Source organism: Phallusia mammillata, chromosome 6 (genome assembly GCF_965637545.1).
Source record: "Phallusia mammillata chromosome 6, kaPhaMamm4.hap1.1, whole genome shotgun sequence".
Taxonomy (NCBI): domain Eukaryota; kingdom Metazoa; phylum Chordata; class Ascidiacea; order Phlebobranchia; family Ascidiidae; genus Phallusia; species Phallusia mammillata.
In genome coordinates, this window is record NC_137257.1 from 26,767,772 (window position 1) to 26,782,362 (window position 14,591).

Sequence of the window (14,591 nt, forward strand, 5' to 3'; positions counted from 1 at the left end):
AGTCGGCGGGCCTGATATGGGAAAATGAAATGCTTGGCGGGCCGGATTCCTGAATCGATACATTAATCGCGTATTTATCCGGTGATAAAACGGATTTTTGACCACCTAATCTAAATACAATCAAGAACGCCGCAATTACAATACAGTCCAAACAATCTAACTGATATAACATAAAAGTATTCACCACAGCAATTTTAATGCATACACCACAGACTTAGATACTGCTGAAACACTAACTAGGCTACACGTGTGGAAACAAAGGAAACCGTGAAAGCAGGCCACACACATGGTTGGCAGTTATGTCGTCACAATGGATGTATGGTGCAATGGTAACAACGACGGGAAAGTTTTTTTTGCTATTGGGGAGCGTTACTGTCTATTACAACTATAATTTGACGTAGTAAGCAAGTAGTGGGGGATTGTAGCAGACTGTGGCCGCGGGCCACATTATCATGTAAGACCAGAAACTGTCTGCGGGCCGCTCAAAATCCCGTCGCGGGCCGTATGTTGCCCGCCCCTGATTTAGAGCATTTGAAGCATTGATTTATAAAGATGGTAAAAACGCTTTGTATAGTTTGTGCAAGAACAGTAATGGTTAACCTGGAATCGAATTTTATTCATATTTCAATCATATTACGCCAGGCCTATTGTAGGCTTTCAGTCGGTCACCACAAGCATTCACCACCACATGGCTAGGCGTAGGCTAGAAAAATCTATCCTGCGGTGGGATTCGAACCAGCGACAGGAGTTTTTCGAGACTCGCGCTCTACCAACTGATCCATGTCTTGGCTTTATTTATATTTGTTGTTTGTACATGTTAACATAGATGACATTTGTACAGTTTAGCGAAAATCGTTAGTGGCAACAAGGATTTTAGCGACTTTTACAAACAAACGCAACAGCAAGCAAACTTCAGCAAACCACAGAAAGTAAGAAACGGCCAGCGTCAACAAACGAAACAAACATTTAGAACATCTACATTATGACGTCACACACTAGTCGCTGCACGGTTGGCCGCACAGTGCTTGAGGGAGCGACGGTAACTTGTCGTTGAACGATTCAGCTCCACCGTCGGCGATGATAATCTGCAGAATAAAACGAAATTAGTCGGGAGGGGATAAACGGGGAACCACCGATTGACGTCACCTTGTCACGTGACCCGGTAATTTGGAAAAGTTTGCTGATGAATAACTCCCGCGTGGTGGTGCTGTCGTGCGGCAAAATTCCGATCACAATAATCTGTGCAAAACATGTCAAAAGGTTTTAGAATTGGTTTTCTGTGGACAATGTTCCTGGATGGTGTAACTTAATAGAGCAATTTATGTTCCTGCCAGGCGTAATATCAAAAACTGTTCCTGTCAGGCATAATATCAAGTGTTTAGAGCTCTTCAGGTAATTGTATTTTTATTCCAACGTTTCGACGTCCTACATAGGTCGTCTTCATCAGGGTAAACAACACTGAAAGCGCGTAGTACAGTGCACGATAAACAAAGGAAAAAAAGAATTAAACGCAAGCACGTAACAACCAACGAAAACACTGCGCGATAACGAATGATTAGACCCTGTACTGCGCGCTTTCAGCTGCAGAAGAGCTTTATAAACTTAGTAGAGAAATCTATATCTATTCCTTATATGCTATACAATACAAATGTTCTGAAAGCTTGCGAAGCATTAGAATAGAAGAATACTGACCTTGACTCCTTCGTCGCGAAGTTGACGCGCTGGTATTGTTGCGTCATACAGAGAATCGTCTGTTGGAAGATCTTTCACAATCAACACAATAAAGTCTTTCGCATCTTCGCGGTTACCAAAGTTCGGGGCAAAAACCATCTTCTGAATCAGATTAAGCGTCCAGAACCAACTGGAACCTGCGAACGGTTGTAACTTGTTTTAAGCATTAGTAAAGTACTTTAACTGAACTGTTTTATTGGATGTGTTTGGAGGCAAGTCATGCTTGAAATTTGGTTTAGAACAGTTTTGTGTTAAAAAGTAAAATACACCATATGTATGGGAATTTGCAAATATCTTGATAAATAAAACATAATTTAGAAGATTTTTAGGAGACAAAAATATGGAAAATAATTTGAAAGTGCTTTTTAGAAATACCTTTTCCCTTCGACATTTTTAACTCCTCAACTTTTTCGATAACGGCATACGGCGATTTGAAACCGATTTTAGGCGACCTTCCGAATGGGTCGGGCTTCTCTTGAAAGGAAAACAGTTTTACTCTGGTGTCCGAAGAAGTCAATTGAACCATCTCTCTAAAAAACATCAACATCGTAAAAAAACTTACAAAAAAATGTTTGTTTAATACATTGTGCGGATATCATACAAAAAGGCGGGAAACGCCAACAGCTGATCGGATGACGCAAAAACTATTTCGTTTGCTCAATAGCAACAGAACATTATTGCTTGTTGTGCCGCAGAAGGTTTATTTAAAGTAGTTGTTTTCCGATTGTTTTTCTTGCATTGTAGATGAATGCACTGCTGATTTAGGTACTTTTGTTTTGGTATTTATGTTTGTTTGGGAGAGAGCTCTAAACGCATTATTTTTGAATGAGACAAAAAGTATTTCAGGTGTCTGTTTTTTTATTAAAACTGCTCAACTTGAAGCAACAGGTGGTAAGCAGTGAAGCTGGTACAGTTTTTTTAAAGAAAAAAGTTTGCACAAAACATCAATTTATTTAAAGCTTGACATTTCTAGTTTCAACCTAACCCACAATTATTTGAAGACTGTGTATGTACGTTTTTTAATAATTTTGGTTGTACCAATCCAGTCGGCAAAGTCTGGCAGCTGCAAGCGTGATTATTTTTTTTAAATTTGCACGCCCATTTGGGGGGGTTGCACGCGGAAATTTCGCACGAAAGCCATTTAATTGTACTGCCTTGACCTCTTTTACTCGCTGAAATTGGCGTTGCACGCGAACTTACGGGTCGTGCACGCGCGCACGCAGGATTTGTGGTTCCTGCACGCACGAGATCTCGGCGGGAACTGCCATGTACTGCAGACTGGGTACCAATGGTGTTTGAATCAAAATCGAATAACATGCTCAATGCTAATCCATTATCATTGCATACATATATTTGCGGATTTATGTTTATCACTTACTTGATAAGGTCAACAAGAAATGTTTTGACAATTGAATATTCTTCCTCTGCATAACCAGAAGATTGGATTGCAATAATCAGGTCAATTGTTTCATACGGAGGACAAACACCTGGTAAGTAAGATGGTTTTTAACTTGCACTAAGTCATTTTTATGCAATGCTCCATAACATAGTAAGCTTTACAGTCAAGTGTTGGTTGTGTTGCACCTTTTGAGGGTGATTAATGATTATTAATTGAATATATGCTTTAAATCAGGGGTGTGCAACCTTTTTCGGCGGTGGGCCATATAACCAATTTCGGACATCAAGCGAGGGCCACACATTTTTTTTCATGTACCGTATTTACACTTTTTTTCACTACTGTTTGTGCGGCTTGCATTATAATATCAGGTCGATATTATTTCCACACCCCTGCGTTTTGTTTTATTTTGCTTTTAAAATCAACTTTAAAATGTTGGGTGCAAGTAAGTATCGTCGCAACACTGTCTTTCACAACAAAGTAATTGTTTACTAGACATAGAGGTATATTACGTCACATTCGGTATAGTACGCAACAAGCACCTAGTGCGAATAGAAGACCATAGGTCTGGGTGAATTAAGTTCCATGCGCTGGTTTAGCTTATTCTTGTTACGTATAGCAAATTAGGAGTTTTACCGAAAACTAATCAGAGTGTTGTTGAGGGCCACACCAAATGGCTTGGCGGGCCGGATTGTGGCCCGCGGGCCGCGGGTTGCACACCCCTGCTTTAAATAAATTGCTAATCAGAATAATACAATTAATAGAGAATGGGTGCAATTTGAGAAAAGAGAAAGGATAATTCTTTTCAATAAGACAGACAACAAATGTTATTTAGCTGTTGTAAATTAAAACCAAACTGCAAAAGTAAACAATAATACGACTTGCAACTGGCATCTCTATGCCAGTCTCGCTGTTAATTAAATAATTGTGCGTTTTACACCACCGATTGGTAGCATACTTTGCAGTTGTGATTTCTTATGTTAGTAGCTCTACCATTTGTCTAGTTGTACAAAAAAGTTTTACACCACAAAAATTTTATGCTAGAATTAAAACCCCATCAGCGGTGCAACTTACTCGCGCAACAAGGGACTTCGCCGCTCCACAGAGCTATCTCTGCTGATCTTTTCTGACAACTGATGTCTTTTTCTCCGTGCAAGATGTAATTTTCGTCGCAAGTGAAGTGACAATGTGAACTGGGCAAATTTTTTCTGCTGCATTTCTGCTTGCCGTTGACGGGGAATCCCGTGATGGGAAAGCACCGGACCTCGTTCTCTTCTGGGGCAAGCGCTCTCGTTTCGGCTGAAGAAAAAAGGTTGGTGGTTTATTTCCCAGTTTTGTATTTGGGCAGAAAAGTGAACGTAAACCATTACGTTTACTACATGACCTAAAGAAGAACTGGACTGTAGTGCATGAACCCTTTTTCCAGGACACTTTCCCCCACCTACCTCGGCACGCGTCGTAGAGACCAGAATTGCATTGATTACTTGCGCAGCAACAGCGACACACAGTGCTTGAATAGTTGCTTCCCTGCTCCCATGCACACTGACGGTAAGTACCAGGGTATCGACCTATTGAGTTCTGCCGGTAAAGGTTCATACAAGCCTTCGCCTGCTTGCATCGTTTCGTGATTTTAGTTTTCGTTGTTCCTACTTGTTTCCGTATCTCAGTGATGCAAAGTTTCTGAGTGTTAAAGTTTTAAGTAATGCAAAGTTTCTCATTGTATTCACAAAAAGCTAAAGCTATTATAACCCAATAATTGAATAGTTAATTGAAACATTTGAATAATTTTGTTTTTTTGGAACAGAAAGCACTCGAGTTTTTTTTAGAACAGTTGAAGTATTAAAATGATTTAAAGTTGGGATTTAAAATAAAAATTAATGCGGGATTGTTGCCAGTTAAACTTAAAATCGCTCGGCACACACAGACAAGTATTTATCAAGTTAATAAGTATTTGTTTTAATACTGTGGAATCTATTAAAACCTCATGTAGAGAGTAATTGCAAACACAAGCACATTTTCGAGATAAATTTTCACCTCGTTTTCTTGGCATCTTCTCAAACTTCCAACTCTCTGGCATTCTTCGTTGGAAGCTGCGTTCACGCATTCGTAACAAGTCAGTCCTAAAATGTGCGGAAAACGAAGTTTAGTTTCCCCGCGGGAAAAGTTTGTTTGCAAACCGGAAAAGTTTTCTGAGGTAAACCATTTTAATTTTTGGGCATATTTTTGCAACCTTATAGCACTAGGTTGATTTGAGAGTTTATTTTAATTGGTAAAAGAAACATAGCGACATGATTGCTCTAGATCAGGGGTCACCAAACTTTTTTCATTGCGGGCCGGATAAGTTTAATAATAATTCGCGCGGGCCGGATAGTTTACATGCCCTAGCGCCGTCTTTCCGAACTTAGCCCGCAAGGCGATTTTGATAGGGGCGCCAGGATATGGTCTTTCTATAATCCCATTAAAAATCTGGTGGTGCGACTGTTAAATTCAAAAGTTAGTCTCATCTTACAAGCAATGCTTGAATATTACGTCACAAGTGACCAAAGAAAGCAATTGTTTGCGCACAATTAACACTTGTAGTCTTGTTTGTGACGTAACAAACTGGATTTGGGTCAATCCCGGGCGTTATAATCCCATAAAACAAGGCAATATCAATTCTACATATCGCGACAGGAAAACTTTCGTAAGAAGTAGATTAATTTTTAAATGTTGCAAAGTTATCAATACGATTTGGCAAACCAAAAAATGTGGTCGCGGGCCGTAGTTTGGTGACCCCTGCTCTAGATAATCATTAAGCCTGAAATACTTGCGCAACCTAAAGCGTTTTGAACTTTTAAACGACAACTTTAATGCCTCGTAGATTTGCTGATTTCAAGCAAAAAAAAAAAACGTTTTACCACTTTATATACACTTATTGTTTTCATTCTAAATTGGGAACAACCTTATTACTAAATGGCATGCAGTAGTTTATGCAAACACAAGCAGGGCCCATCCCGTTTATAAGATCAACATTAGGCGCCTTATCAAAAACCTGATTGTTTTTACCTTCAGGCTCTTCTCAATGTTAACCAAGTTTATTTCTAGATCCTTATCTCACCGCAAGCACTCAGCTACACCAACATGCTTCTTACCTTTCACTGTGACGTAACAAAGCCCAATGAGTAGAAGGATTATAATCGCTTGCAGTTGCGTCATAATTGCGGATGCAAATTTGCTTTTGAACTGACTTAGTCTGATTTGCCAGAATCTAGCATAAAGAACATTTAAACAAACAAAAACGGTAAAATCCATGTGTAATTGGGTGATTTGCCAGGGCACGAATCAATGTTGCGGGCAAATTGCGAATTTCTGGATTGTGGTTATTTATTTTCCCGGAAAAAAGGAAGTTATGCGGGCGATAAAATGGGCTTAACTTTCACGAAGTTGCGCGCAGACATTTTTTATTCCTCTTAACAGTTAAAACAACGCTGAAATCATTGTGATGCTTTTGTCAGTCGAGATTCGCTAAAGTTTAAATCAGTGGTTCTCAACTGGTGGTCCATGGACCAATATGTTATTTGTGGATACTTTCTTGTCCTTACTGACCAATATACTGCTGCTGGTGGTCCATGGCTTGAGTTGAGAACCACTGTTTCAAATCTTTTTCGTAAATCTCTACAAAAACTGACAAATCTAACTAAACGCATTGAGAACGTAGATTTTTTGTGTCAAATATAATTTTCAAGAAATTGTTTGTTGTCTGCGCTAATAGTTGTGCAAAACTCTGCGCTAATAGTTGTGCACGACGCTGTAACATTTCTGCAATAAACAAATTAGCTCCAGCATGCTACGAACTTTCAATTTTCAACACGATCAGCTACCAGTGGCGTATCACGAAAACCTACAAAGCCATTTTTGATCGTGAATTTACCTCATCAAAGTTTTAATTTTGTCGTTTCAAACCGTTCTATGCAAATTCGATGAACTACCACGTAATGGCCAATTAACGGCACACATCGCAATAAAATTTAACTTACATATGCCTAATACCTTTTTGTTTCACACTTTAAAGGCTCGCCTTAACTAAATTCTAATCAGTTTAAAAGTTAACATTAACGTTGCTTTGATACACAGACTTCCTATTGTTAGAATGTAGACCGTCAAAGGTTGAAATGAGTTTTTCTTTAAATTTAACGCGAAAAACGCTTTCTTTTGGTACGTTTTTTTCTTCTCGACGTTTCAGACGTGAATTGCGGATTTAAACGAGGAATTTTGCACCAGTCGTGAACCGATGTGGCTATAAACGTCCACGAATGTCACGATTGACGTAAAAACGCGATAACAAGGAGAGAAGGTGGTTTGATAAAATCGAGAGACGGAAGCCTTGGGGTGAACTAAGTCGGGTCGGAAAATAGTTGTTTAACTTAACAGCGAGAAAATAACTTTACTCTGTAATGGCATACACAAAACATTTCGGCGAAATTTTGCCCAATAAACGTGTTTGCCGAATAGATATTCTTAGAATCTAAGACCATATTATTATAGTGCAGAAGCGCAGAACAATAAGTGGTTGTCATAAAATTGCACAAAATACCAACAACAGCTTGACCTAATAACATGTATAAAGCGAACACATTTTATTGCATAACGTTTTGAGAATGAGGTTGACTTCTTTAGTGCAAAACAGCGAATGTTAAACCGTGTGCAATAACGATTAATAGGCTAAATACACGGTTTCGGTAAATGTTTTGAATAATCTAGTTTTTACGTCCCAGTCTGGTGTTTTAAACTATGCGGCTAATACTTGTGCTTGAAATTCTCCCTCCTTACATGACACTTGTCGCAAACAAATACAACTTTTTTACGCAGTTGTTTAAACTCTATGTGGCCCAGACATGCGTTGATCGTGATCTCGCAAAATGTGTTTTTCTGTAAAATCAATTTTCTCGCAGCCGTCTGTTGTGTTTTCCAAATCTCATGCGATCGACTTTCTATTTCTGTAGATCACGACCGGAAGATGGTAAATGTCATCTAAAGGTCAAATCCGATGCGACCTCGTGTTTGCAAACGTGACGTCACGAAATGCTGCAAAATGCAAATTTGCATCGTCATGTAAGAAGTTGATATTGCAGAGGTATTTAAAACTTTTTATTGTTTTATTTATTATTTTCTAACACAGGTTCGGTAGTTGCTAGTGTGTTGTTTTTGTTTCAAATTGCAGTACGCTGTTTTTTAGCTGGTTGGTAGCATCTTTGAAAAAAACATTTTTATCAAATGCGGTAAAACCTTAGGTTACTTAAACTAATGATTTTACGTTTCCTGGTGTTTTTACCAGGTAAAGTACTACTGGGCTTAAACCTAAAACTCAATGCGAATTTGTTGTAAATAAGCCCTGATGTAATATTTTACTATTTCGAAGTGTTTATTTGTATTTGCTGAACCAGAGTTGCAAGTCGGGCCCGGCTAAAACACATTGTTCAAGACCAATTGTCTCTTGTATTTGTTGTCTCAGTATTTCATTTATTTTAATGTATGGGCCTGTCAATCAAACTTTCGGGCCTAAACGGGCTTTTCAAAAACGGTTCGGGTTTCGAGCTTTTACTTTCGGGTTCAGGCTCCAATTTCAGGCCCGTTTACAACTTTGTGCTGAACAACAGGCAAAGTACCAAAGTTTGCATTTTAGTTTTTTTCCACCATTTCATTAACGCTTTGCCATAATATTTTGCTTGTTTATTTTCGTTTCGAGCTTAACATCGAATCCCAAACCAACAATTAAGTACTCTACGTATGTTAATCGTACATCAAGTCTTCGTCGTCGATCGCTAGATTCTCCGCATCTGCAAAACAACAAAAGTAGTCGAAAAAATTGGCCTCGTTTTGCGGATCGACCTATCCCACTTTTGCCCTTTTACCAAACTCGTTATCCAAACGACTTTTAGAGTAAGATTTCACGTTTATTTCTAATCAGAGTAATGCAAGATGTTGTGTAGCCACACCCTTTTAACTAATAGTAGCATGTTACCGCCAAACATTGCATTAGTATTCCTGTTTTGAAGTAAAACTGTGCGGTAATGTTTGTCCTGTTCAAACTTTAAATTAACATAGAGTTGAAGACATGGCTTTTTGACAAAGTTTAAGCGTCTTTAAGGTTGGTTGCATTAAGTTTGCAACGTCTATAAGCAGCAAACTATCTCACCATGAAACAATTTTGTTTCAAACAGTTGATAGTCCAGTTCGTAGTTGTAATTATTTTTACTTCCATCCCAGCCAATATGGTTTCTGGAACAATAATATGCGTGTCTGTGGTTTATAACGGACAAGACTAAATATTTAATAGTTTCTACTCCATCTCGTTTCCATTGTGAAAAAAATCGTTTCGATTCACAAATTTTTAGGTGGCTGAATTGGATAGATCTAGTGTTTTTATCACAGCGTATCTCTACCGCGAGCCGTACAAAGAATAAAAACATGTTTTAAACCAATTTGTTTTCACATGTAACAAATCATAGTACGCCAGGCCTTGTTGTAGCGAATCAGCCGATCTCCCAAGCATTTCCATGGCGAGGCTAGAAAAATCTAGCCTGCGGTGGGATTCGAACCCACGACTGGAGTCTTTTCGGCACTTAGAACCGTTTACTTACTCGTTTCCACCCACTCTTGTTTTATAGATTCGTCTTGCTCTAAACGCGCGAACCGTTGTGAGCATAAAAAACGCTAGCGCAGCAACACAGATCGTGCGCGCTAAAACCTTCATAATGTTTTGCTGTGAAAGGTGTTGTAACCTATAACACAATTTTAAACTTATAACTTGAACATAATAGCATCAAAATTTAACATTAAAAACCATGAAAGTGTACTTTTTTAACAGACAAATATATTTTTTACTATTTTAACATAAAAATATACTTTTTTACTTTTTTAAACATCTGACTAATGTTAACCGTCAAAAACGACTTTGTTGCAAAGAAATTATCGTGAGTCAAAACCCGTTTTCGTTATTGTTTCACTAATTACACTTCGAATTTTTTTTAAAGCGTTTGTCGTAACACTCTTCAACAGGTTCTAATCTCTTATACACTAAAGCTCTATTTTCTGTCTTCGGTTTATTTTCAACGTGATATCCTGGCCACTGAAAACCTCACGTTGTATACGTTGCCCGAAACTTTGCGTCCGTTAACAATTGACATCCTGTTCTGCTTCCGAATTCGTGATGTGAGTCGTGAAACTTATGTAAGCAGGCCCGCATTAGTCGTCAAACTTATTGTTGTTACAAAACTTTTCTATACTCGCCAGAAACTAAATTTGCGATTCTTGCAGTAAAAATCGTGGTGACTTTTACAAGACAAGGGCTTTAAACAGATTACGTGCGAACCAAAGATGTTAGGATTGATAGTTTGTTAATAAAGTTTATTGGTAGATTTTTTGGAGTTTGATTTTTTTGCGTCTTGAGCCCCACCTAGCTCGCACGCACTACTTGGACTGTGCGGACTTCAGTGAGAACCAATAATGCACAAAAATAATTCCTGGATACATTGGTTTGTTTATTGTTTCAATCAGAAACCAATATTTACATACGGGATATAATTTATTGAACGTACATCCCGTCTTCGTCGCCTATCTGAAGATTCATTGCATCTGCAAGAAATAAATTTGTAAGGTTTAAATAAATCAAAGTTATGAAGTTGGCGTTTGTTGGTGCTGATTCTCGTTCTAAGCCAGAATATTAGTGTAATACCCAGGGCTGCCACACCGTCCTTATTTGTAAGATTTGTCCTTATTTTAAAGGGCAATGTCTAAAATTTATTGTCCTTATTTCTAAAAAAAGTCCTTGTCTTTGATTTGAGTCCTTAGTTTGTCTTATTTTCAACAATTACAAGTCAAATTCCTGCTACGAGTAAAAGTAAATCTAAACCTTAGCTGCCGTGAGATGCACAAAGTATTTTCTACCAACAAGGAGTGGCTTGAACAGATTGTTTCTGGCAAGAAATTGCACAAAATACCAACAACAGCTTGATCTAATAACATGTATAAAGCGAACACATTTTAATGCATAACGTTTTGAAAACTCGGTTGACTTCTTTAGTGCAAAACAGCGAATATTAAACCGTGTACAATAAAGATGTATGGGCTAAATACACGGTTTCGGTTAATGTTTTGAATAATCTAGTTTTCATGTCCCAGTCTGGTGTTTTAAACTATGCGGCTAATACTTGTGCTTGAAATTCTCCCTCCTTACATGACACTTGTCGCAAACAAATACAATTTTTTTACGCAGTTGTTTAAACTCCATGTGGCCCAGACATGCGTTGATCGTGATCTCGCGGAAATGTGTTTTTCTGTAAAATCAATTTTCTTGCAGTTAGCCGTCTGTTGTGTTTTGTCCAAATCTCATGCGATCGACTTTCTATTTCTGTAGAATCTACAGTGTAGATCACGACCGGAAGATTGTGAATGTCATCTGAAGGTCAAATCCGATGCGACCTCGTGTTTGCAAACGTGACGTCACGAAATGCTACAACATGCAAATTTGCATCGTCATGTAAGAAGTCAATGTTGCAGTATTTAAAACTTTTTATTGTTTGATTTATTATTTTCTAACACAGGTTCAGTAGTTGCTAGTGTGTTGTTTTTGTTTCAAATTGCCGTACGCTGTTTTTTTTTAAACTTTTTTATCAAATGCGGTAAAACCTAAAAAAAATGATTTTACGTTTTCTAGTGTTTTACCAGGTAAAGTATACTACTGGGCTTGAACCTAAAACTCAATGCGAATTCGTTGTAAATAAGCCCTGATGTAATCTTTTGATATTTCTGAAGTGTTTATTTGTATTTGCTGAACCAAAGTTGTAAGTCGGGCCGGGCTAAAACACATTGTTTAAGACCAATTGTCTCTTGTATTTGTTGTCTTAGTATTTTCATTATTTTAATGTATGGGCCTGTCAATCAAACTTTCGGACCTAAAACGGGCTTCACAAAAACGGTTCGGGTTTCGAGCTTTTACTTTCGGGTTCAGGCTCCAATTTCAGGCCCGTTTACAACTTTGTGCTGAACAACCGGCAAAGTAACAAAGTTTGCATTTTAGTTTTTTTCCCACCATTTCATTAACGCTTTGCAGCTCTACACGAGACGTTTGTATCATAATATTTTGCTTGTTTATTTTCGTTTCGAGCTTAACATCGAATCCCAAACCAACAATTAAGTACTCTACGTATGTTAATCGTGCAGCAAGTCTTCGTCGTCTATCGCTAGATTCTCCGCATCTGCAAAATAGCAAAAATAGTCGTAAAAATTTGACGTCGGTTTGCAGACGAACTGTGCCACTTTCGCCCTTTTACCAAACTCGTTTCCAAACGACTTTCAGAGTAAGATTTCACGTTTATTTCTAATCAGAGTAATGCAAGATGTTGTGTAGCCACACCCTTTTATCTAATAGTAGCATGTTACCGCCAAACATTGCATTAGTATTCCTGTTTTGAAGTAAAACTGTGCGGTAATGTTTGTCCTGTTCAAACTTTAAACTAACACGGAGACATGGCTTTGTTTTTGACGAAATTTAAGATTCTTTAAGGTTGGTGGCATCAACGTCCATTAACAACACACTATCTTACCATGAAACGATTTTGTTTCAAACTGTTGATGATCCAGTTCGTAGTTGTAATCATTTCCTGCTCCATCCCACCAAATACGGTGGTTTCTGAAACGTTAATATGTGTGTATAAGGTTTATAAAGAATAAAAATAACCATTTAATAGTTTCTTTTTCGTCTCGAAAGTTTCCATTGTGATGAAATGGTTTTGACACAAATTTGCATAAATTCCCAATTCCTGAATAATAAGCAAACTTGTGTCGCTAAACACCGAACGCCCGAGGTTTGGAGTTCAAATCCCACCGCTTCAGTCTATTTTGTCTATGTATTTCATATGATAACATGGCGTTTAGGTGACTGAATTGGATGGATGTAATGTTTTCTCATGTCCAGATCTGTACCGCGAGCAGTACAAACAATAAGAAAACGGTTTTAAACCTCATTTGTTTTCAAATGTAACAAATCACAGCACGCCAGGTCTATTAAAGGCGTCATACCGAATCAACTGGTCTCCCAAGCACCACCATATGGCAAGGCACAGTTTAGAAAAATCTAGTCTGTGGTGGGATTAGAACCCACGACAGGAGTCTTTTCCGGGACTCGCGCTCTACCAACTGAGCTACACAGGCTCAGTGGAGAATCCGCCGAAAGTCGAATCACAAGCACCGTTGCCTGCCTCGTATGCTGTACATGTCAGCTTCGTAGTAGGGGATCGCCAGATTGTTCGTACCAGCTAGGATGAATATATGTAACTTGTAACAAAAGTTTAAAACCGTTTACTCACTCGTGTCCATGTCCACCCACTCTTGTTTTTTTGACTCGTCCCCCTAATCTGAACGCGCGAACCGTTGTGAGCATAAAAACCGCCAGCGCTGCAACACAGATCGTTCGCGCTAAGACCTTCATTATGTTTTTCTGTAAAAACTGTTGTAACCTATAACAAAATTTAAAATTGATGACTTGAACATAATAACATCAAAAACCACAAAAATAAAAAGTTTTTAGCAGAAAAATATACTTTTTTACTTTTTATCATTATAAAATATCATTTTTTCACTTTTTTATACTTAAAACTACACTTTTTTACTTTTTGAAATAACAATATATATACTTTTTATCAATATCTGTTTGCTGTTATTCGTTGAAACCGACTAAGTCCCGAAGAAATTATCGTGAGTTAAAACTCGTATAGTTTCACCAAGTTACACTTCTAAAGTTTTTTGAGGCGTTTGTCGTAACACTTTCAATACAGAACGGGTTCTAATTCTTAAAAGCTATATTTTCTGGCTTCGGTTTATTTTCAACGTGATATGCTGGCGTCTAAACCTTATGTTGTACACGTTGCACCAAAGTTTTGCCTCCTTTAACAATTAATATCCTGTTGTCTTTCCGAATTCGTGATGTGAGACGTGGAACTTATGTTAGCAGGCCCGCGGTGGTCGTCAAACTTGTTGTTGTAACAAACTATAGTTGTTGTCAGAAACTATACATTTGCGATTCTTGGTGACTATTACAACACAAGGGCAGCAAATTAGGTGCGAACCAAAAATTTTAGAATTATTTTGTAGTTGTTAATAAATTTTGTTGGAGATTTTTTAGTTTTTTTGCGTCTTGGGCGCCACCTAAAGCCCACATGCTTCTTAGGCTGTGCAGACCTTAGTGAGAACCATTAATACACAAAAATAATTCCTGGATATGTTGGTTTGTTTATTGTTTAAGTCAGCAACCAATATGTACTTATGGGATATGAGTTATTGAAGGTACATCCTGTCTTCGTCGTCTATCTGAAGATTCACTAGGTCTTTTTTTTTTGTAAACCAATTTGAATGTTTTGTAAAAGTTTGTAGGCGCTGATTCTGTGAGCCAGAATATTACTGTAAGTGTAATACATCATCGAAAAAC

General features: G+C 38.0%; 1 protein-coding gene and 3 long non-coding RNA genes across 4 annotated transcripts; 1 reads left to right on the plus strand and 3 right to left on the minus strand.

Moving 5' to 3' along the window:
* Nucleotides 1-622: 622 nt before the first annotated feature.
* Nucleotides 623-4,359, minus strand: LOC145234050 (collagen alpha-6(VI) chain-like). The gene is made up of 6 exons (XM_080098820.1): nucleotides 4,285-4,359; nucleotides 3,110-3,222; nucleotides 2,107-2,261; nucleotides 1,693-1,868; nucleotides 1,147-1,239; nucleotides 623-1,085 (listed from the first exon to the last, which is right to left on the minus strand). Exons 1-6 carry the CDS (start codon nucleotides 4,342-4,344, stop codon nucleotides 996-998), a joined length of 687 nt encoding a protein of 228 aa, XP_079954946.1. The 5' UTR covers nucleotides 4,345-4,359; the 3' UTR covers nucleotides 623-995.
* A 7-nt stretch (nucleotides 4,360-4,366) lies between these two features.
* On the plus strand, nucleotides 4,367-12,256 carry LOC145234049 (uncharacterized). The gene is made up of 4 exons (XR_013861259.1): nucleotides 4,367-4,439; nucleotides 4,554-4,675; nucleotides 8,110-8,240; nucleotides 11,523-12,256. It is a non-coding gene; the product is annotated as an uncharacterized LOC145234049 (long non-coding RNA).
* On the minus strand, nucleotides 8,827-9,883 carry LOC145234037 (uncharacterized). The gene is made up of 3 exons (XR_013861255.1): nucleotides 9,748-9,883; nucleotides 9,303-9,385; nucleotides 8,827-8,943 (listed from the first exon to the last, which is right to left on the minus strand). It is a non-coding gene; the product is annotated as an uncharacterized LOC145234037 (long non-coding RNA).
* LOC145234048 (uncharacterized) lies at nucleotides 12,233-13,643 on the minus strand. The gene is made up of 3 exons (XR_013861258.1): nucleotides 13,474-13,643; nucleotides 12,712-12,797; nucleotides 12,233-12,363 (listed from the first exon to the last, which is right to left on the minus strand). It is a non-coding gene; the product is annotated as an uncharacterized LOC145234048 (long non-coding RNA).
* Between the last annotated feature and the right edge of the window lie 948 nt (nucleotides 13,644-14,591).

Coding starts and splice junctions, on each gene's coding strand:
- LOC145234050 (XM_080098820.1), bottom strand. CDS start 4,344: ATGCAGCAGAAAAAATTTGCCCAGTTCACATTGTCACTTCACTTGCGA. Junction 3,223..4,284: donor ACTTGCGACGAAAATTACAT/CTTGCACGGAGA, acceptor CCATCTTACTTA/CCAGGTGTTTGTCCTCCGTA. Junction 1,240..1,692: donor TTCGCGACGAAGGAGTCAAG/GTCAGTATTCTT, acceptor TGTTTTGCACAG/ATTATTGTGATCGGAATTTT.